The sequence below is a fragment of the Pygocentrus nattereri genome, chromosome 25, assembly GCF_015220715.1.
Source record: "Pygocentrus nattereri isolate fPygNat1 chromosome 25, fPygNat1.pri, whole genome shotgun sequence".
Classification (NCBI taxonomy): Eukaryota; Metazoa; Chordata; class Actinopteri; order Characiformes; family Serrasalmidae; genus Pygocentrus; species Pygocentrus nattereri.
The window spans coordinates 33,019,196-33,043,601 of record NC_051235.1 but is presented as its reverse complement, the minus strand read 5'-3'; the positions used below and the strand labels follow the sequence as shown (position 1 = coordinate 33,043,601).

Sequence of the window (24,406 nt, the reverse complement as noted above, 5' to 3'; positions counted from 1 at the left end):
GTCTGATCCACTCGTACCAGCACAACACACACTAACACACCACCACCACGTCAGTGTTACTGCAGTGCTGAGAATGACCCACCACCCAAATAGTACCTGCTCTGTGAGGGTCCATGGGGGTCCTGACCACTGAAGAACAGGGTAACAGAGTATCAGAGAAACAGATGGACTACAGTCTGGAACTGTAGAACTACAGAGTGGAACTGAACGGTCAGTGGAGCTCATCTGTGATCCTGAGTTTAAAGCCAGTTTTTATTCAACTTAAACTTGGAACTAAGTTGTAAATAAATCTGAAACTGAAACTTTGCTTGTGTGTAAAAAGTGATTTCAGAGCCACTCGGTTCTCCCTGATGGAAACTGTTTACCTTCAGTGTTTTGTGCTTCTGATCATTTTAATAGACGTCAGCGTCACTAATTAATGACCTTCTAATAAAAGACTGGTTTACCAAGAGAGACGCTGGAGGACTTTCACCTGAAATGAGTTCATGAAGCCAGTCTGGTTATAAAAATGATAACAGGACCAGATCAGAGCCAGAATTACTCTTTTAGTACTTTTACTTTATACTTAAGTACATTTGAAGGGAAATACTTTAGTACTTTTACTCAAGTTCAGGGTTTGTGTAAGCCCATTTTTACAGTCATAAACAGTAAAGAGCCCTAGTGCTGATGCTTTGAGCTCCTGCTCAGGCTCAGCGGGACCGGGTCGTTTATTCTGGAGCTCGGTTCTGAAAATCAGCCCAAATCACCACAGCACGGGGGTGACGTCATTCAGGCCAACGCGTCTGGGGCTGCCCGACCAGCTGCCGGAGCGCAATCACAAACAGAACGGGGTGAAACACAGACGCGCCCTTTATGGCGCCTTTTTCTTTTATTCTACAGCGAAACCGCCGCTGGTCACATCCAAGCCTCGGCTGGTTCGTCCTGTTTGCAAACGGCAAAATATGCGGTTTGTGGAACTGAAGTTTCGGAGTTGCGGCTCTGGGTCCTTCAGGCGGAGCCTCCACCCTTTGTCGGTTTCTTCTCACACCCGTATTGCGGGGCCACGCCCCATCCTCGCTCTGATTGGCCAGCGGCGCCGTGACGTCGACGCTTCAGCTGGATAAATAAATAAAAACAGTAAATGTGAAAAACTTTATATTTAATTTGTGTTTTTACCTTCACAGTCAGAGCGACGCGCCGACAGAGAGCAGCAACAGCGGTTATCAATAAAACCATGTGAAATATTTCAATCAAGCTTTATAAAAATCAGTATTACTGGATAATAAATATGTAAACGATTCTTAATAACAGAGTATAAAATTTCTAACTATAATATCTTGTAAAAATGTAAGGTTTAAAAGGAAGTTTTAAGGAATAAATATGCAGTTTAACAAAAGTTATAAATAATCAATATTATGTCATATTTTCTGTATATATATGTTTACTCCTCCCTGAAAGGAAATTTTAATGAACAAATATGCAGTTTAATAATAGTGATAAATGAGCAATAGCATAATCAATGTCATTTTTATACAGAAAAGAAATTAAATTATGTTAATAGATTTTGAAACGTGTTAAAGCAATAAAAAAAGAATGCATATAATATTACAAATTAAAATATTACAAATATATAAATATATATATATTCAGTTTGAATGCTGCATAGAATGACTAATGTAAATATGTGTAATAATAACTTTAAACTTTAATAAATAAAGCGATTTTAAAAAAACGTATTTTGAATATTCGCTCAGTGTCACTTCTCCAGCCAATCAGAGCGCGGAGTGGGCGGGGCTGCCGGAATGCGGGCGGGAAAAAGCGGCGCGGCTGATGGGGAAGATGGCGCCCGGAGTGGAGAAGAAGCTGCTGGGAGCCGCTGGAGAACCGATGGAGAACAACGGAGAGGAGGACGAGGGACAGAACCTGTGGTAAAGCCGCGCCTCAGAGCTGCCAAACAGGGCCAAACAGCTGCTTTCACACTGACTGCGGGGCGCGGACAGCGGGGGAGTGCGGGGTAGTGCTGTGTCACTGAGGGCGCTTCCCTCGGACTGGAGACGGGTTTACTCTCCTTTACTCGGGTTTACTCTCCTCTACTCTCCTTTACTCTCCTTTACTCTCCTTTACTCTCCTTTACTCGGGTTTACTCTCCTCTACTCTCCTCTACTCTCCTCTACTCTCCTCTACTCTCCTTTACTCTCCTTTACTCTCCTTTACTCGGGTCTACTCTCCTCTACTCTTCTCTACTCTCCTTTACTCGGGTTTACTCTCCTCTACTCTCCTTTACTCTCCTTTACTCTCCTTTACTCGGGTTTACTCTCCTCTACTCTCCTTTACTCTCCTTTACTCGGGTTTACTCTCCTCTACTCTCCTTTACTCGGGTTTACTCTCCTCTACTCTCCTTTACTCTCCTTTACTCGGGTTTACTCTCCTCTACTCTCCTTTACTCTCCTTTACTCGGGTTTACTCTCCTTTACTTGGGTTTACTCTCCTTTACTCGGGTTTACTCTCCTTTACTCTCCTTTACTCGGGTTTACTCTCCTTTACTCGGCTTTACTCTCCTTTACTCGGCTTTACTCTCCTTTACTCTCCTTTACTCGGCTTTACTCTCCTTTACTCTGCTTTACTCTCCTTTACTCTCCTTTACTTGGGTTTACTCTCCTTTACTTGGGTTTACTCTCCTTTACTTGGGTTTACTCTCCTTTACTCGGGTTTACTCTCCTTTACTCGGCTTTACTCTCCTTTACTCTCCTTTACTCGGGTTTACTCTCCTTTACTCGGGTTTACTCTCCTTTACTCTCCTTTACTCGGGTTTACTCTCCTTTACTCTCCTTTACTTGGGTTTACTCTCCTTTACTCGGCTTTACTCTCCTTTACTCTCCTTTACTTGGGTTTACTCTCCTTTACTCTCCTCTACTCTCCTTTACTCTCCTCTACTCTCCTTTACTCGGGTTTACTCGGCTTTACTCTCCTTTACTCTCCTTTACTCGGGATTACTCTCCTTTACTCTCCTTTACTCTCCTTTACTTGGGTTTACTCTCCTCTACTCTCCTTTACTCGGGTTTACTCTCCTTTACTCGGGTTTACTCTCCTTTACTCAGGTTTACTCTCCTTTACTCGGCTTTACTCTCCTTTACTTGGGTTTACTCTCCTTTACTCTCCTTTACTCAGGTTTACTCTCCTTTACTCTCCTTTACTCTCCTTTACTTGGGTTTACTCTCCTCTACTCTCCTTTACTCGGGTTTACTCTCCTTTACTCGGCTTTACTCTCCTTTACTTGGGTTTACTCTCCTTTACTCTCCTTTACTCAGGTTTACTCTCCTTTACTCGGGTTTACTCTCCTTTACTCTCCTTTACTCAGGTTTACTCTCCTTTACTCGGGTTTACTCTCCTTTACTCGGGTTTACTCTCCTTTACTCTCCTTTACTCGGCTTTACTGTCCTTTACTCTCCTTTACTCGGGTTTACTCTCCTTTACTCGGGTTTACTCTCCTTTACTCTCCTTTACTTGGGTTTACTCGGCTTTACTCTCCTTTACTCTCCTTTACTTGGGTTTACTCTCCTTTACTTGGGTTTACTCTCCTTTACTCGGGTTTACTCTCCTCTTCTCTCCTTTACTCGGGTTTACTCTCCTCTTCTCTCCTTTACTCTCCTTTACTTGGGTTTACTCTCCTTTACTTGGGTTTACTCTCCTTTACTCGGCTTTACTCTCCTTTACTCTCCTTTACTTGGGTTTACTCTCCTTTACTCTCCTTTACTCTCCTTTACTTGGGTTTACTCTCCTTTACTCTCCTTTACTCGGGTTTACTCTCCTTTACTCTCCTTTACTCGGCTTTACTCTCCTTTACTCGGCTTTACTCTCCTCTACTCTCCTCTACTCTCCTCTACTCTCCTTTACTCTCCTCTACTCTCCTCTACTCTCCTTTACTCGGGTTTACTCTCCTTTACTCTCCTTTATTCTGAACACATGGCTGAATTAGAGCAGATGCAGGCTGTTGTCTGGCGTTAAGGTGCTGAGCAGCCTGTGGTTAATATAAGATTGTTCTCTAATCTAGGTGATCATTGCTGGCTGGTTGATTGGTGTGTGTGTGTGTGTGTGTGTGTGTGTGTGTGTGTGTGTGTGTGTGTGTGTGTGTGAATAGGTCGTAACGTCGTCTGTCGTCTGTCTCCAGCTCTGTGTGGCTGATTCCCACAGCCGGGCTTTGTTGTCAGTTTAAACCGATCAGATTTTTTGTTGTTGCTCATTTATTGTTGTGATGGTTTTCGTATGATGCTGACCGCCGTGGCGGGGTCAGTCAGGGTGACGCTTAAGACCGAAGCGAATCCGGCTGCGATGGGTCAGGCGTGACGAGTATTCGAGCTCTAACGATGCACTGAGGCCTTTTCAGGTTATTCCCAGTTGCCCGTTTCACTGTGTCAGATGTGTGATGTGTAAAGTGAGATGATCCCGCCCTGTTTGTCTCCCGCAGGTCTTCAATCCTCAGTGAAGTTTCCACGCGTTCCAGTTCCAAATTGCCATCGGGAAAAAATATACTGGTGTTCGGTATGTGTTATTTTATTCCCAGCCCATTAATGCCTGTTCAGTCGGTTTACCACACCCTGTGTCCTGCTTAGGCCTGCACTCGCACGTTAACGCGGTGCCACACTATTCAGTAACTGCATGAAATGAATGCAAAATTTTTATTTTATTTATTTATTTATTTAGTAAAAGCTCCTCAGATTATCAGAACCTGTGTTTTCTGATCTCCACATTTCACTACATGCTCACAATTTACTGCTGAGAGCCAAAAATCTGCGCCGCTCTTTGTGTTGTTTTCTAAAAGTGATGTTTCCAGAGCAGATCACTGAAGAGACGCCGTCTGTTTATAGTTTAGAGCCCAGATTTGGGGAAAAACGGGTCGACTTTCAGTAGAAAAACAAACAGAGTTCAGCTTCTTTTATTATAAGGGTTAACCTCTTCAGCTCCTCGAGACCACCGGTGGTCCCAAACCGCTCTTGGTCATGTTCTTCATAACGTTCATATTCCATAAGCTCCATTCAGAAGCTGGGCGTCGTGTGAGGCTGTAGCTCTTCTCTCCAGTCTAATAGACGGTGACGTCATTTTAAACCCTTATAATAAAAGAAGCTGAACTCAGTTTGTTTTTCTACTGAAAGTCGACCCGTTTTTCCCCAAATCTGGGCTCTAAACTATAAACAGACGGCGTCTCTTCAGTGATCTGCTCTGGAAACATCACTTTTAGAGAACAACACAAAGAGCGGCGCAGATTTTTGGCCTTCAGCAGTGAATCGTAATCGTGATAATTTGAGGGGAAATTTTTTATTTACTTCATGCAGTTACTGAATAAACTGCCTCATGATTTGATCACGAAACTTCAGATGGACCAACTGAAATATGCCCTGGAGAATAAGAGGTTAAGCAACATCTGAGGACACTGATCTGAGTCTGATGTCATTGTGCAGCCCTAGTGGGAACTAAGCTAAGCCTGTTGTTGTTAATTGTTTTTGTGATGTCACATGTATCCACCATGTGGATTCAGCCTACAGCAGTTTAGCCCCGCCCACTTACACTGAAGTTATACGGAGCGTTTCAGCCCGGACTGCTTAATCAGATTCAGGACAGCCAATCGGAACAGATTTTAAGAGCTCGTTTACATATTATCGCTGCTCAAAGAAAAACGTGCATCTCCTTTTAAAAGATTATTTATTTATTTATTATTTTTCCATTTCTGAGTCCGGAAGCTGCTCTTTACGTTGCGTGACAATTTCATGGTGAGCGGATAAACAGAAATGCTCCAGAATTGCTTGGAATGAAATCACTTTAGGTTCACTTACCTTGAAGGTAAAGAATGTTCTTGGCCTCTCCTGAAAAACTTGGCAACAGTGACGAAGTATTAAAGGGACAGTCTGTTTAACCCTGAACTGGAAAATGGTCGTGTATGTATGATGTAAGAGAATGAGGTGAAATATTCAGGCTACAGGCCCTTTCAGCTCAGGACTGATCGATGGCTGTTGCGTTTTCAGGTGAGGATGGATCGGGGAAGACGACGCTCATGGCGAAGCTCCAGGGAGCCGAGCACAATAAAAAAGGGCGAGGGCTCGAGTACCTGTACCTGAGCGTCCACGACGAAGACCGAGACGGTGAGTCGTCCACTCAAGATGATTCGCTGTCTTAAACTGGGAGCTGCTGATGTGTCTGAGCTCTCTGAAAGCTCCTTATGGCTTAAAAGGAGCGTAATGAGCAGGAAAATGGGGTAAAGAGTTCAGCGTACATGAAACCAGCAGTCCTGGGTCTTCACTGCGGCTTTGAGGGCTTTCTAAAAACATCTGTTGCATCGTTTCCTGCTGCGGGTGCCGTTTGCAGAAGGGATGCTGTTGCTGGTCAGCAGTTGGTGTTAATAATAACCACGCTTGAATGTCTCGGTGCAAAACTCTTAACTTGTGTTTCATTGCATGGCAGCGAGATCGATTTAGATCAGGGGTTGATGATTAGAAGCCCAAAGCACTCAGACTGGGTCTTGAAGAAGAGTGTAGTTAAAGAACAAACAATAGAAAAGAACGGTCCAGACGTCTTTACAGTGGTGGTGATGGGAACCAGGCGTCGCCATGACTACAACACAGATATAGACACTTTATTTACCATCCAGAACCTCCAGAGAACCTACACAAGTCTTCTGAGCTTATTTGGAATGTTGATGATGGAAAACAGTGGAAAATCTGGAATAATGAGTTTCCTTTGGGGACTATTTTGCCGCACAGCGCCCTGCATGTCTCCCTCCACCATGAATGGAGTTGAAGTTCTCTAAACTCTCATAAAACAGCGTCTCAGTCATCAGGCAGTGAATTCAGAACCAGTTCATGTAGGAACTTTCTGTAGGAGCTTTTAGAGGGACGTCTGGTTCCCATCACCACCACTGTGAACGGTTCTGACTCGGTCAGTTTATCTAGAACCGAGCGTTTCACACCAAACTGCCCTGAGTAACTTTACCTCGTCCACCTGCACCTCCCAGTTCCCTTCACCAGCTGTGAAGAGAATCGGAGACCCTTCATGCTCTACCAGAGTTCTTCAGATCCTTAACTTCACTTTACGGTGTAGTGATTACAAAGTTCAGGACCGAAACGTTTCACACACACGCCCAAAGAAACCGCTTCAAACCCACTAATGAGCGCAAGCTGGCAGTTTATTTCTTCCGCTTGTAGTGAGGAGTGTTGTGTGTACTCAGGTTAATAGTTAGAGATGAACATATTAAAATATTGAAATCAGCAGTGCTGGACGAAGAACACAAACCATGTACCTGAGTTAAAGTAGTAAAATATTCCTCCAGTAAAGTAGAAGTTCCTCCCTTTAGACCTCCACTTGAGTAAAAGTACTAAAGTATTTCCCTTCAAATGTACTTAAGTATAAAGTAAAAGTACTAAAAGAGTAATTCTGGCTCTGATGTCCTGTTATCATTTTTATAACCAGACTGGCTTCATGAACTCATTTCAGGTGAAAGTCCTCCAGCGTCTCTCTTGGTAAACCAGTCTTTTAATAGAAGGTCATTAATTAGTGACGCTGACGTCTATTAAAATGATCAGAAGCACAAAACACTGAAGGTAAACAGTTTCCATCAGGGAGAACCGAGTGGCTCTGAAATCACTTTTTACACACAAGCAAAGTTTCAGTTTCAGATTTATTTACAACTTAGTTCCAAGTTTAAGTTGAATAAAAACTGGCTTTAAACTCAGGATCACAGATGAGCTCCTTTACTATGTTGATCTGTAGGCGTCTGTTCATAAACATAAACCAGCCCAAACTCAGGCTTGGCCAATCAAAGCTCTGGGCTGCATTCCCGGTCCTGAAGCATCATGATGAGATTTTTTCCGGGTACGTTTGCCTTTCAGACCTGACGCGCTGTAACGTGTGGATCCTGGACGGAGATCTGTACCACAAAGGCCTGCTGAAGTTCGCCGTGTCGGCCGAGACGCTGAAGGACAGCCTGGCCGTGTTCGTGGTGGACATGTCCCGGCCGTGGACCATCATGGAGTCCCTGCAGAAGTGGACGAGCGTCCTGCGGGAACACGTGGACAAGCTGAGGATCCCGCCTGAGGACATGAGGGAGATGGAGCAGAGGAGTGAGTGCTGACTCATAAAGAGGCTTTTATCTTCCTGTCGCCCCCCCACTTATTACACCATACCCCATTACCCTTTACCCCAGCCCTTTACTCCCCACCTATTACCCCTGACCCATTACCCCCTCTAATTAACCATTATCCCACCAATAAACCCCCACCTGTTACTCCTGCTCACTAACCCCACTCATTCCTAATTAACCCCCACCCATTACACATTACACCCCACCCATTACCCCTGACCCATTACTCCCCACTCTTTACCCCCACTAATTAACCATTACCCTGCCCATTTACCCCCACCCATGAACACCACCCATTGTCCCCACCCATTATGTTACCCCTACTTACTAACCCCACCCATTGCTCATTCATTCTGCCCATTCACCCCACCCATTACCTATTACCCTCACTAATTAACACTTACCCCACCAATTAACCTGCATTCATTAACCCAACCCATTACACATTGCTCCCCACCCATTACCCCCACTAATTAACCCCACCCATTACCCCCACTAATTAACCCCACCCATCACCCCCACTAATTAACCTGTGTCGTGTTTGAGATGTGCTTCTCTGATTTTGGCGGTGGAGCTGTGGGGCAGATGTAGCTTTCAGGTGATGGAAGCTTGTACCCCATCAGTTAGCACCCAGGCTTAAATCCTCTCTCCAGCAGATCCTGATCCCCAGCAGATCCGGATCCCCGTGTGACGCGCTGTTATCTGTTAACGTCTTCCGGCTGCTGATTGGTGGAGCATACACCTTTAGCCTTGTAGCTAACTGGGCAGATTTGAGCTCAGTGCCTCGAGTAGCGTCTCATGGGCCTCGAGCAGGAAAGGAGAAGCTCGGTGTGAGTATTTCTTTCCGCGCTGGAGGGAATTCCCAAAACCGCCAAACTGCCGTAATCACTGTGATATACTGGCGTTAGGATGCTGCTGCAAGGCTTGGGTGCTGTGACAGGACTGCAGTTTTCCAGGGAAGCGTTTTGTTTAGTTTTATCCGTGTTTTGGCCAGATAACGTGCGAATGTCGTCAGCGTGGGTTTGTTCTGCGCAGTCGGCCCCAGCCTGTTCCTCAGCTCTGCCGTAGTCCTGCAGCGCAGTCCTGCTCCGAGCGTCCGGTTAAAGCGCTGACCCGCAGCGCCGTGGTCGTCTGGAGCTGCTGTTCGCGACGTTTGCGTTAAACCCCGTTTTCACAGTCCGTGAATGTGTGAAAGTGAAAAGAGGAAGCGGCGAGGTGGAGCAGCTCTAACCTCTGCGTCAGGCCGGCTGGACGCTTCCGTGGTGGATCAGAGCGCGGGCATCTGTGTGTGTTACCATGGCGATTTAACTTGTGTAAGGTTTTTTTTGCACTTGCTGTTCAGTTAAGATAAAAGTTTGGTCACTTTACTGTGTTGTTGAAGCCAGAACTGCACGGGGCCTTTCATTTTAATAATATCACAGTAAATTAATAATATATAAATATTAAAAACATTTAAATTAATGTTGACAAGGGTGGCGGTACTTATAATAAATAAGTTATACAAATAATTACAATAAATAAGAAGTAAATGCCAAGTTAGTCAACAAGTATAATGATAAGAAGAACATATAAAATTAAATAAATTGAATGAAATTAATAATGTTGGCAACAAGAATGGTAATAATAATAATTACTAACCCCAATAATAATAATAATAATAATAATACTATTATTATTATTAAGTAAATAAAATAACAAACATTAAAAACAATTAAATGTGAAATGTTGGCAAGGATGGTAGTGCTAGTAAAAATTGTTCTCAGTGCAATTTGTCATTAATATTAACACACACACACACACACACACACACACACACACACGTATGCCGGCCACTTTATTAGGTACAGGTATTAGTGTTGAGTTGCTTGTTAACACAAATAGCTAATCAGCCAATCACACGGCCGCAGCTCACTGCATTTAGGCATGTAGAGGTGGTCAAGACGACTTGCTGAAGTGCAGGCCGAGCATCAGAACGGGGAAGAAAGGGGATTTAAGGGGCTTTGAACGTGGCGTGGTTGTTGGTGCCAGACGGGCTGGTCTGAGTATTTCAGAAACTGCTGATCTGCTGGGATTTTCACACACAACCATCTCTAGGGTTTACAGAGAACGGTCTGAAAAAGAGGAAATGTCCAGTGAGCGGTCAGTTGTGTGGACGAAAATGCCTTGTTGATGTGAGAGGTCAGAGGAGAACGGGCAGACTGGTTCCAGATGATAGAAAGGCAACAGGAACTCAAATAACCAACCAGAATCTCTGAGGAACTTTTCCAACATCTTGTTGAAAGTCTGACATGAAGAATTAAGACAGTTCTGAAGGCAAAAGGGGGTCCAGCCTTTTACTAACAGTAGTACCTAATAAAGTGGCCGGTGAGTGTGTGTGTGTGTGTGTGTGTGTGTGTGTGTATGTATATATATATATATATATATATATATATATATATATATATATATATATATATATATATATATATATATATATATATATATATATATGTATATGTATGATATACATACAGTGTATATACACTAAATCCGCTTAAGCTTGACTAATAACGCTCTCTGTGTCTGCGTGATGCAGTTTATCACAGTAATGGTAAATATTATCACTCAGCACTTATTTGATAAATTAAAGTAGCAGAATATTCACAATATTGTATTTTGTCCGTATCGTGCCGACCAACTCTGAGTTTAGCTGGACGACGGAAACCAAAAGTGAGTATTCCTTCACTGAGTTTAGGCTCCGTTTTCTGATCAGTATAAATCAAGACTCGGCAGCATGCGGCTCTTTTCCTGCCCTGTCGCGGCTCCACAGCTGAATCAGATCAGTAGGTAATAATAAAATAATCCTCCTCTACAGTAAAATAAAGCTCTGCTGATCCTTCAACACAGTTTAACAGTAAATGGTCTTAAACGCTGGAGTTAATGTAGAACTGCTGATTCACCCTTTAACCCTGAAGATCAGCGCAGACGGCTGGTCACCATAGCAACGCAGACAACAGTCTCGCCCAGCTAGTAGCTACGAAACGGCAAAGAGAGAGATTTAAGACGGACATCGATAATTTGGAGACGAATGGACTGATTAGTGTTTATAGTCACTCCAGCTGGTTTAATCACTCTGATACGTTTAATCTGCAGCGAGAAATTGAAACATTAGAAAGTCACGACGCCCCCCCCCCCCCCCCCCCCCCCAACTCTGACGTTCCACCTTAAATGGTGCAGCTGTTACGTTCTGGCACCTCAGGCACCGTTTAAGGTGGAACAGGAAAATTTATACAAGGAGCCTCTGAGCGAGAAGCGACTTTAGCCTCGTGGAAAGTCGAACGTTGAGACATTTTATAAGAAACTTTCACTTCTGAGGAAAAGTTTCCTGCTGGAGATGCGAGAAAAGCAGCTGTAGCTGAGCTGAAGACTGAAGCGGAGCGAAAGTCCCTGTTTTTGTTTATGTTTTTAGCCCTTATTCGCACATTTATCACATACAGAGACTCATTTCCAGCCGTGGTAAAACATGACTTCAGTCAAACGAGTGTAAAATGCTGCGGCTCTCGGGGGTTTGAGTTTTGTTGAAACGGGACAAAACGGTTCGTTTTAAGATCCGAGTTGCGACGCCTGAACTAGAAAGATGGAAACTTGAGTAGTTAAACCTCAGATCAGCGTCTAAGGCCACGTTCACGCGGCAGGTTAAAGTGGCCGGGACCCGATTTGCTTGTGTGGCTGTTCAGATTGTCTTTTAAATGTGATCTGTGTGCGACGGTCTGGACAGATCGGCTCGCTTCGGTTAGAGTTTGTCGTTGGCACAGCATGTCAGGATGAATGTGCCTTTAAATGCTTGTGGTGAGGCTCACATGGTCACTCCACAGAGAGTAAATGACTAAAAGGGGAATATAAAAACACAAATGGAAATAAACACACATTTTAAAGTGGCATAAGTGAGTCAGTGTTACTGTTCTTGAAAGTTACTTAGTGTTAATGTTATTTCCATATCAGAGATGATGATGATTATTACTATAATAATAATAATAACAATAATAATAATTATTGTTATTATAAAAATGATGATGATGATGATGATGATGCTGACAAAGTGATCCGCAGATTGGATATGCTCTTAAACTGGCCAGAGTGTCACGGCTCGTCCAGAGGTAAACAGTAACGACTGCCGACGACCGCCAGTCACTCACGGTGGACCAGCTTCGTCTTCGGCAGCATCACAGGAGCGATTAGGAGGTTCCAGTGTTTGGCTGCTGAGCTCATCACCCAGAATTAGAGTTCGCTGTGAAAAGGGGTCCAGTATTCAGCCACGGCCGCTTCTTTGGTTTGTTTCCTTCTGGATTGTATCCTGGCGATGAAGCCTCGGGCTCTTCCGGGCCGCCCTCGGGCTCTTCCGGGCCGCGCTCGGGCTCTTCCGGGCCGCGCTCGGGCTCTTCCGGGCCGCGCTCGGGCTACTCCGGCCGCGCTCGGGCTACTCCGGCCGGCTTGGCCGTTTCATTTGAAACGTCTTGAATCCCGGAGCGGCTGTGATGAGTCTCCTCTAATGTTTTGGGACAGAAACATCGGCTTAAATGTTTCTGAGCCTCAGCAGCGCAAAGTGATGATGAATGTCAAGTTGGACTGACATAAAAGCTTGAATTCCGATCCGGCTGTTCAGGCTGAGCCACGTTGCCGCAGATTGGATACGGATCGGAACTGAAAATGTCAGATTCAGTGTTTATCTGTTCACACTGACACTCAGACACTGAGTCACATGTGAGGAGAAGATGAGATTTGGGCCACTTTTACCTGCTCTGTAAATGTTGGGTTTTTTTTAGTATAAATGATTTGCATGTAATTTGCATACTTTTATTCACAGAGTTGCATTTTTTTTATGTTTTAATGATAATTGGTAAAAAAAAAAAAAAAAAAAACTGTAAAAGATTAAAGTACTAGTTTAAAACAGTTGTCCGGTATCAGATTTGGCCTTTAACAAGTTAATCAAGTCCTGCTGTAAGTCCAGACCGACCGCCCTGCTGTAAGTCCAGACCGACCGCCCTGCTGTAAGTCCAGACCGACCGCCCTGCTGTAAGTCCAGACCGACCGCCCTGCTGTAAGCGACCAGCCTTGTTGTTTAACAGGAGGATGTTGGGAGGGGATGATGTCATCGCTCTGGCAGGCTGAAGGGAGTGAGTGGGTGAGAGAGAGAGAGAGACACAGACAGACAGAGAGAGAGACATAGAGACATACAGAGAGAGAGAGAGACATGCAGAGAGAGAGACACGCAGAGAGAGAGACACAGAGAGAGAGACACGCAGAGAGAGAGACACGCAGAGAGAGAGACACGCAGAGAGAGAGAGACACGCAGAGAGAGAGAGACACGCAGAGAGAGAGAGACACAGAGAGAGAGAGAGACACAGAGAGAGAGAGAGAGAGAGAAGGCTGTAGGCTCGTGTCCAGGCCCTGTTACAGGCCGGTTGCATCATGGTCTGCTCTGATTCTCAGAGCCTGAGATCCGGACTGAGGCGCACGTCGCGCTCTGGGTTCGGTTTATACGCCACGTTTAAAGTCGTATACGCAGAGTTTGAAGCGTTTGTCTCGGGCCTGTTCAGCGGACGGCGGACAGGACCACGCCCGTGTTTGGTTAAAGTGAAAGTTGGTCAAAGTCGACAGGAGGAAGTGTTTACAGCTGCAGTCTGACTGTGTTTGACTGGAAGGGTAGGTGCTGTTTGTGGGCTGCAGTGTCTGAAACTGTGGACTGTTATGGTTATTATTGATTACCAATGGTTATTAAGCAGTCTTTTATTTTCTTATTGATGCTATTATTACTTTTTAAAGGCCCATATAATAAAAAAAAAAACTACCCTGTTCTTCAGTGGTCAGGACTCCCATGGACCCTCACAGAGGGTTGGTGGACTGTTCTCAGTCCAGCAGCGACACTGAGGTGTTTAAAAACCCCAGTAGCACTGCTGTGTCTGATCCACTCAGACCAGCACAACACACACTAACACACCACCACCACGTCAGTGTTACTGCAGTGCTGAGAATGACCCACCACCCAAACAGTACCTGCTCTGTGAGGGTCCATGGGGGTCCTGACCACTGAAGAACAGGGTAACAGAGTATCAGAGAAACAGATGGACTACAGTCTGTAACTGTAGAACTACAGAGTGCAGCTATACGGTCAGTGGAGCTGATCAGATGGACAATGTATGAACAGTTTTGATAAATAAAACGTCTGAAAATACCTTTTTGCTGAATAGCTTGTAACATTTATGTAAGTTATTATTGGATAAAAGTAATAAATTAATACGGTCAGTTGCTCCACGCTTTCGGACACTAGTCGTATCTGTAACGATCTGGCCGAATCATCACTTCTGTAAGTTTGTGATCCTAGAAATTTACTGTTTGTTCCTGTGAACTGCTGGTACAAACAGCTGCAGCTAAACATGTTGTTATTTCAAAACAGCTCCTTGTGATTTAAATAAATAAGTATTATTAGTGTTCTGGACACTCTGGTTTGCCCTCTGGAGCCGTTCTCACTGAACTGTGGCTCTAATGTTCTCTGAAAGAGCTTTATTATGTCGTTAAAGAACAAATAAAAATACTTTCTGCTCCCATGTGAGCTAAATAAGTCCTTCTCCAGCTCCTCTGAGGTTCTCTTTATCTTTTTTTGGACACATATTGGAAAAACAAGTATGTTTTTATTTAATTGTTATATTTATTTATTTATTTATTTATTCTGCCCTACATAAATCTAACAAAGTGACCTTACGAAGACTACAGAAATCAGAGCTGTGCTACTAATGCACTTCAGTACTGCGGTGTTTCTCTGATCAATTAATCTGTGAACTGTTATTCAGTAGAAGCCGTATCGCCCCCTACGCTTCCTGTAGTGTATTACAGTCTGTCAGAGCGACTGTGTGGATCATATGAACATTACAGAGCTTTTTAAATGAAACAGTAGAAGCCGTATCGCCCCCTACGCTTCCTGTAGTGTATTACAGTCTGTCAGAGCGACTGTGTGGATCATATGAACATTATAGAGCTTTTTAAATGAAACAGTAGAAGCCGTATCGCCCCCTACGCTTCCTGTAGTGTATTACAGTCTGTCAGAGCGACTGTGTGGATCATATGAACATTATAGAGCTTTTTAAATGAAACAGTAGAAGCTGTATCGCCCCCTACGCTTCCTGTAGTGTATTACAGTCTGTCAGAGCGACTGTGTGGATCATATGAACATTATAGAGCTTTTTAAATGAAGCAGTAGAAGCCGTATCGCCCCCTAGAGCTTCCTGTAGTGTATTACAGTCTGTCAGAGCGACTGTGTGGATCATATGAACGTTATAGAGCTTTTTAAATGAAACAGTAGAAGCCGTATCGCCCCCTACGCTTCCTGTAGTGTATTACAGTCTGTCAGAGCGACTGTGTGGATCATATGAACATTATAGAGCTTTTTAAATGAAGCAGTAGAAGCCGTATCGCCCCCTACGCTTCCTGTAGTGTATTACAGTCTGTCAGAGCGACTGTGTGGATCATATGAACATTACAGAGCTTTTTAAATGAAACAGTAGAAGCCGTATCGCCCCCTACGCTTCCTGTAGTGTATTACAGTCTGTCAGAGCGACTGTGTGGATCATATGAACATTATAGAGCTTTTTAAATGAAGCAGTAGAAGCCGTATCGCCCCCTAGAGCTTCCTGTAGTGTATTACAGTCTGTCAGAGCGACTGTGTGGATCATATGAACGTTATAGAGCTTTTTAAATGAAACAGTAGAAGCCGTATCGCCCCCTACGCTTCCTGTAGTGTATTACAGTCTGTCAGAGCGACTGTGTGGATCATATGAACATTATAGAGCTTTTTAAATGAAGCAGTAGAAGCCGTATCGCCCCCTACGCTTCCTGTAGTGTATTACAGTCTGTCAGAGCGACTGTGTGGATCATATGAACATTATAGAGCTTTTTAAATGAAACAGTAGAAGCCGTATCGCCCCCTACGCTTCCTGTAGTGTATTACAGTCTGTCAGAGCGACTGTGTGGATCATATGAACATTATAGAGCTTTTTAAATGAAACAGTAGAAGCCGTATCGCCCCCTACGCTTCCTGTAGTGTATTACAGTCTGTCAGAGTGACTGTGTGGATCATATGAACATTATAGAGCTTTTTAAATGAAACAGTAGAAGCCGTATCGCCCCCTACGCTTCCTGTAGTGTATTACAGTCTGTCAGAGCGACTGTGTGGATCATATGAACATTATAGAGCTTTTTAAATGAAACAGTAGAAGCCGTATCGCCCCCTACGCTTCCTGTAGTGTATTACAGTCTGTCAGAGTGACTGTGTGGATCATATGAACATTATAGAGCTTTTTAAATGAAACAGTAGAAGCCGTATCGCCCCCTACGCTTCCTGTAGTGTATTACAGTCTGTCAGAGCGACTGTGTGGATCATACGAACATTATAGAGCTTTTAAATGAAACAGTAGAAGCCGTATCGCCCCCTACGCTTCCTGTAGTGTATTACAGTCTGTCAGAGCGACTGTGTGGATCATATGAACATTATAGAGCTTTTTAAATGAAACAGTAGAAGCCGTATCGCCCCCTACGCTTCCTGTAGTGTATTACAGTCTGTCAGAGCGACTGTGTGGATCATATGAACATTATAGAGCTTTTTAAATGAAACAGTAGAAGCCGTATCGCCCCCTACGCTTCCTGTAGTGTATTACGGTCTGTCAGAGCGACTGTGTGGATCATATGAACATTATAGAGCTTTTTAAATGAAACAGTAGAAGCCGTATCGCCCCCTACGCTTCCTGTAGTGTATTACGGTCTGTCAGAGCGACTGTGTGGATCATATGAACATTATAGAGCTTTTTAAATGAAACAGTAGAAGCCGTATCGCCCCCTACGCTTCCTGTAGTGTATTACGGTCTGTCAGAGCGACTGTGTGGATCATATGAACATTATAGAGCTTTTTAAATGAAACAGTAGAAGCCGTATCGCCCCCTACGCTTCCTGTAGTGTATTACAGTCTGTCAGAGCGACTGTGTGGATCATATGAACATTATAGAGCTTTTTAAATGAAACAGTAGAAGCCGTATCGCCCCCTACGCTTCCTGTAGTGTATTACAGTCTGTCAGAGCGACTGTGTGGATCATATGAACGTTATAGAGCTTTTTAAATGAAACAGTAGAAGCCGTATCGCCCCCTACGCTTCCTGTAGTGTATTACAGTCTGTCAGAGCGACTGTGTGGATCATATGAACGTTATAGAGCTTTTTAAATGAAACAGTAGAAGCCGTATCGCCCCCTACGCTTCCTGTAGTGTATTACAGTCTGTCAGAGCGACTGTGTGGATCATATGAACGTTATAGAGCTTTTTAAATGAAACAGTAGAAGCCGTATCGCCCCCTACGCTTCCTGTAGTGTATTACAGTCTGTCAGAGCGACTGTGTGGATCATATGAACATTATAGAGCTTTTTAAATGAAACAGTAGAAGCCGTATCGCCCCCTACGCTTCCTGTAGTGTATTACAGTCTGTCAGAGCGACTGTGTGGATCATATGAACATTATAGAGCTTTTTAAATGAAACAGTAGAAGCCGTATCGCCCCCTACGCTTCCTGTAGTGTATTACAGTCTGTCAGAGCGACTGTGTGGATCATATGAACATTATAGAGCTTTTTAAATGAAACAGTAGAAGCCGTATCGCCCCCTACGCTTCCTGTAGTGTATTACAGTCTGTCAGAGCGACTGTGTGGATCATATGAACATTATAGAGCTTTTTAAATGAAACAGTAGAAGCCGTATCGCCCCCTACGCTTCCTGTAGTGTATTACAGTCTGTCAGAGCGACTGTGTGGATCATATGAACATTATAGAGCTTTTTAAATGAAACAGTAGAAGCCGTATCGCCCCCTACGCTTCCTGTCGTGTATTACAGTCTGTCAGAGCGACTGTGTGGATCATATGAACATTATAGAGCTTTTTAAATGAAACAGTAGAAGCCGTATCGCCCCCTACGCTTCCTGTAGTGTATTACAGTCTGTCAGAGCGACTGTGTGGATCATATGAACGTTATAGAGCTTTTTAAATGAAACAGTAGAAGCCGTATCGCCCCCTACGCTTCCTGTAGTGTATTACAGTCTGTCAGAGCGACTGTGTGGATCATATGAACGTTATAGAGCTTTTTATATGAAACAGTAGAAGCTGTATCGCCCCCTACGCTTCCTGTAGTGTATTACAGTCTGTCAGAGCGACTGTGTGGATCATATGAACATTATAGAGCTTTTTAAATGAAACAGTAGAAGCCGTATCGCCCCCTACGCTTCCTGTAGTGTATTACAGTCTGTCAGAGCGACTGTGTGGATCATATGAACATTATAGAGCTTTTTAAATGAAACAGTAGAAGCTGTATCGCCCCCTACGCTTCCTGTAGTGTATTACAGTCTGTCAGAGCGACTGTGTGGATCATATGAACATTATAGAGCTTTTTAAATGAAACAGTAGAAGCCGTATCGCCCCCTACGCTTCCTGTAGTGTATTACAGTCTGTCAGAGCGACTGTGCGGATCATATGAACATTATAGAGCTTTTTAAATGAAGCAGTAGAAGCCGTATCGCCCCCTACGCTTCCTGTAGTGTATTACAGTCTGTCAGAGCGACTGTGTGGATCATATGAACATTATAGAGCTTTTTAAATGAAACAGTAGAAGCCGTATCGCCCCCTACGCTTCCTGTAGTGTATTACAGTCTGTCAGAGCGACTGTGTGGATCATATGAACATTATAGAGCTTTTTAAATGAAACAGTAGAAGCCGTATCGCCCCCTACGCTTCCTGTAGTGTATTACAGTCTGTCAGAGCGACTGTGTGGATCATATGAACATTATAGAGCTTTTTAAATGAAACAGTAGAAGCCGTATCGCCCCCTACGCTTCCTGTAGTGTATTACAGTCTGTCAGAGCGACCGTGTGGATCATATGAACATTATAGAGCTTTTTAAATGAAACAGTAGAAGCCGTATCGCCCCCTACGCTTCCTGTAGTGTATTACAGTCTGTCAGAGCGACTGTGTGGATCATATGAACATTATAGAGCTTTTTAAATGAAACAGTAGAAGCTGTATCGCCCCCTACGCTTCCTGTAGTGTATTACAGTCTGTCAGAGCGACTGTGTGGATCATATGAACATTATAGAGCTTTTTAAATGAAACAGTAGAAGCCGTATCGCCCCCTACGCTTCCTGTAGTGTATTACAGTCTGTCAGAGCGACTGTGCGGATCATATGAACATTATAGAGCTTTTTAAATGAAGCAGTAGAAGCCGTATCGCCCCCTACGCTTCCTGTAGTGTATTACAGTCTGTCAGAGCGACTGTGTGGATCATATGAACATTATAGAGCTTTTTAAATGAAACAGTAGAAGCCGTATCGCCCCCTACGCTTCCTGTAGTGTATTACAGTCTGTCAGAGCGACTGTGTGGATCATATGAACATTATAGAGCTTTTTAAATGAAACAGTAGAAGCCGTATCGCCCCCTACGCTTCCTGTAGTGTATTACAGTCTGTCAGAGCGACTGTGTGGATCATATGAACATTATAGAGCTTTTTAAATGAAACAGTAGAAGCCGTATCGCCCCCTACGCTTCCTGTAGTGTATTACAGTCTGTCAGAGCGACTGTGTGGATCATATGAACATTATAGAGCTTTTTAAATGAAACAGTAGAAGCCGTATCGCCCCCTACGCTTCCTGTAGTGTATTACAGTCTGTCAGAGCGACTGTGTGGATCATATGAACATTATAGAGCTTTTTAAATGAAACAGTAGAAGCCGTATCGCCCCCTACGCTTCCTGTAGTGTATTACAGTCTGTCAGAGCGACTGTGTGGATCATATGAACATTATAGAGCTTTTTAAATGAAACAGTAGAAGCCGTATCGCCCCCTACGCTTCCTGTAGTGTATTACAGTCTGTCAGAGCGACTGTGTGGATCATATGATCATTATAGAGCTTTTTAAATGAAACAGTAGAAGCCGTATCGCCCCCTACGCTTCCTGTAGTGTATTACAGTCTGTCAGAGCGACTGTGTGGATCATATGAACATTATAGAGCTTTTTAAATGAAACAGTAGAAGCCGTATCGCCCCCTACGCTTCCTGTAGTGTATTACAGTCTGTCAGAGCGACTGTGTGGATCATATGAACATTATAGAGCTTTTTAAATGAAACAGTAGAAGCCGTATCGCCCCCTACGCTTCCTGTAGTGTATTACAGTCTGTCAGAGCGACTGTGTGGATCATATGAACATTATAGAGCTTTTTAAATGAAACAGTAGAAGCCGTATCGCCCCCTACGCTTCCTGTAGTGTATTACAGTCTGTCAGAGCGACTGTGTGGATCATATGATCATTATAGAGCTTTTTAAATGAAACAGTAGAAGCCGTATCGCCCCCTACGCTTCCTGTAGTGTATTACAGTCTGTCAGAGCGACTGTGTGGATCATATGAACATTATAGAGGCTCATATATTGTATATTGTCTTTATTCAGGTATTGCAGCTGTGGGTTTTTTTTATAACCACATCTTCAGTTTTTTTAAATCTTTAACTCCAAATGTAGCAGTGCCTTAGTGTGTGTTGGCCTCCTGGGCTGTGTGTGTTCTGTCCTGTTCTGTAAAGGAGGTTTTAGCAGGAATGGCACTTTCAGCTCTGCGTTCCTCTGGCAGTGGTCAGGGGGGTTGGTTGCACTTCCGTGGCTTTTCTGGGTTGTCTGGAGCGGCATTCCTCCGCTTCGTTCCTTCCTCAGGAAGTCCCTCCTCTCCCCTTCGTCTTGGAGTCTTCTGGATCTGTTAATGAACAGCATGGAAAGGCATCCATCTCAGTGGGCAATTAAACGTCCAAAAACACAAAGTAGCAGCGCTGGACGTTTCCCCCCACCAGCTGCTGTGCTTGTCCCACACGGAACGCCGTCCCTCACCAAACATGAATATGATTAAATCTTTATGCTGTGATCAGTTTTCAGAAATGGCAGAGCATAGCATGCAGTGTATCAGGAACCTGGAGGAACCCTAACGTGATTTAAGCTTCAGCCGTTTTATTATTTAACGATAATGTCATTAATAGAGAACCAAGAACCCCCAAACCGCACGATCCACTGCCGGCCCGTACCAAGAACCCTCAAACCGCACGATCCACTGCCGGCCCGTACCAAGAACCCCCAAACCGCACGATCCACTGCCAGCCCGTACCAAGAACCCCCAAACCGCACGATCCACTGCCGGACCGTACCAAGAACCCTCAAACCGCACGATCCACTGCCGGCCCGTACCAAGAACCCCCAAACCGCACGATCCACTGCCGGCCCGTACCAAGAACCCCCAAACCGCACGATCCACTGCCGGCCCGTACCAAGAACCCCCAAACCGCACGATCCACTGCCGGCCCGTACCAAGAACCCCCAAACCGCACGATCCACTGCCGGCCCGTACCAAGAACCCCCAAACCGCACGATCCACTGCCGGCCCGTACCAAGAACCCCCAAACCGCACGATCCACTGCCGGCCCGTACCAAGAACCCCCAAACCGCACGATCCACTGCCGGCCCGTACCAAGAACCCCCAAACCTGGCAAACCTGCCTATGAACATAAACCAGAACTGTGGCTCAGTTAAACTACGTCTGGGTTTGTGCGAGATCCACTGCTGCTTACTGATTTATAGTAAATGACCAATATTGACCATGAAGTGCTCGGTGTATTTTGTATATAGGGGCTGGTTTTATAAGTGAGGACTGCTTTTTACTTCATGTTTAGTCGTTGCGTTGCGTCAGGCCGTCAAGGTCTTCTGAAGAAGCTAATTAGCTGGAGCAGGTGTGGTAGAGACTGTGAGGAACTGCGTTCTGTGTCCAGGACCTTTTCTAGCGCTTTATCATCTGTTCAGCGTTCCGGTCCGCAGCCCAGCCTGTACTGAAAGGAATGAAGACGGTGTGCCTCGTTCTGAGATATTGCTGTTATTGTGAGCCTTGTTTGATTTTCCTCCCTCAGCAGGTCACTCCGACCCTAACGGCTCCCGTTTCTCTCCCTCTCTGTGGTTTTTAAGTGGTGAAGGCCTTCCAGGAGTACGCAGAGCCGGAGGATGCGGTGCCCTCTTCACCCCAGAGACGAGTCCCTCCAGCTGGGGGAGATGACGAGGGGGTTCTGCTGCCCCTCGGAGAGAACGTCCTCACGCACAACCTCGGCATTCCTGTACTGATAGTTTGCACAAAGGTACGAATGTCGCTAATCGGCTGTTTCACTCTGAAGCCTCACCCACTCGGCGTTGTTACAGGATGACCAGTTGCCAGTGCATTTCAGAGGAGATGTCAGTCCCGCAGACTGATCACAGAAGACGAGCTGTGTTGTGTTTTGACTATGCTAATATATTCCTAGTGTGAATCGGGAATATAAACAAAATAAATTCAGCCTCCTTATGGGACGGAAAAACAGGTGACTGCGTTAAAGGCAAATTACCTCCATTACTGAGGTGTGAGGTGTGATCAGAGATTCCGAGGGTTTGGTGTGAAACGGTCCAGACGTCTTTACAGAGGTGGTGATGGGAACCAGGCGTCGCCATGACTACAACACAGATATAGACACTTTATTTACCATCCAGAACCACCAGAGAACCTACACGAGTCTTCTGAGCTTATATGGAATGTTGATGATGGAAAACGGTGGAAAATCTGGAATAATGAGTTTTCTTTGGGGACTATTTTGCCGCACAGCGCCCTGCATGTCTCCCTCCACCATGAATGGAGTTGAAGTTCTCTAAACTCTCATAAAACAGCGTCTCAGTCATCAGGCAGTGAATTCAGAACCAGTTCATGTAGGAACTTTCTGTAGGAGCTTTTAGAGGGACGTCTGGTTCCCATCACCACCACTGTGAACAGTTCTGACTCGGTATCTAGAACTGAGCATTTCACACCAAACCACTCAGAACCGCTTTCTTTTCATCTTAACCAAAAAATTCTGAACATTTGGTGAAATCCGTCTTTGTTTTTAGGAGTTTTGAACATTTTGTGCATAATTGGGTTAAGAGAGAAACTCAGAGCGGTAGTTTGGCCTGCGTGGCTGTCTGAGCTCAGAGACGGGCTGCGTTTGTGAGCAATGCTGCCAAATTCGAGTTTAGATTGCGGCACATTTGTTTAGTTGAAGTGATGATTTGACCAGAAAAGTCGAACGCTCCCCTTCAGAGTGGGGAAAAGCCTCTTCTGAGATATACGTTTACTGTAAGTGTGTTATCTTTCATTTTTTCCCCTTTTCTCCAGGGGCTAAACTGCCGTGGGCTGGAAAAAATAAAACATGCGTGTCCTTCAGAGAGTGCTGCAGAGAACTGTTCAGCGCCGAAGTGGGGCCAAATTATAACATGCAGGGTTTATTTTTTAAAGGATTCTGTTGGGAACAAAACACGATGTAATGTTTTTACTCTGCGTTTGTGTTTTATATATAAATTAATATAGGAGTTGCATTTTTATTGTTGGTTTGTTTCACTGTGTGAACTTTCTATAAATAGAGTTTGATGCAGTGGCATTTTTATACATTCTTCAGTGCAGCTAAGCTACAAAAACGGCCCATTTTGAAATTCTGTGATGACACGGAAACCAGTGCATTTATGTACATCATATAATCTGTACATCAGCAGTTTAGCCCCACCCACTCAGGCTGAAGTCGTGCGTGTTTCGGCCTGAACTGCCCTGTGAAGGAGACGCAGTACAAGGCAGCCAGTCAGAGCTAATCAGTCGTTAAGGTGCTGAGAGACTCCTCAGTGCTTCTGATGGCTGAATATCCCCGACTGTCGTGAGGAGCGCTCGACTCCGGAGCGCGAGGCGTGTTCAGCGTCTCCTCCTGCGGAGTCTCCGCTAATGAAAGGCTCTCTTCATGCCGTCTGTATGGCCTGCAGTGATGGAGCTGCAGACCCTCACATGCTTTCTTAGGACACGACTCGCGCCAGCGCCGCTGACGAGCTCTCGCCCTGCAGCGCTGCACGTCACGCACCACCCCGCATTAACGCATCAGGGAACGTTTTCTTTTAGCTCTCGCTGAACTGAGAGATGATCGAGTCTCTCCTAAACCATTTGTGAAGTGCTGGATTGGAAAAACTCGAGAGAAAAATCACAGCACGGCTCTTTAAAGTCCGTCCGAAATCCCAACCTTTATCTTCTTGGATCGTATGAAGCTCAATTCGTCAGGTCACATCATGAGCCTGAATTCTTGTTTTTCCAGTAATCTTCCATCAGCATTGATGTATTGATCTGCGCATGGGCCAAAGATATCAACCAATAATCTCTGTCCCTCAGAATTAAACGGGCTGCTTTTTC

The 24,406-nt window shown here is 44.6% G+C and overlaps 1 protein-coding gene across 2 annotated transcripts in view; it reads left to right on the top strand.

Moving 5' to 3' along the window:
- The first annotated feature begins 1,796 nt into the window (after positions 1–1,796).
- The window catches only part of dync1li2 (dynein, cytoplasmic 1, light intermediate chain 2), a 48,932-nt gene continuing 26,322 nt past the window's right edge, over positions 1,797–24,406 (top strand). For both annotated transcript variants that reach the window (XM_037534512.1, XM_037534511.1), the window contains exons 1-5: positions 1,797–1,907; positions 4,445–4,518; positions 5,997–6,113; positions 7,857–8,087; positions 22,150–22,316. In XM_037534512.1, the coding sequence (XP_037390409.1) occupies positions 1,810–1,907; positions 4,445–4,518; positions 5,997–6,113; positions 7,857–8,087; positions 22,150–22,316 (687 nt within the window). In that variant the 5' untranslated portion in view covers positions 1,797–1,809. The remainder of the gene's footprint in view (positions 1,908–4,444; positions 4,519–5,996; positions 6,114–7,856; positions 8,088–22,149; positions 22,317–24,406) is intronic.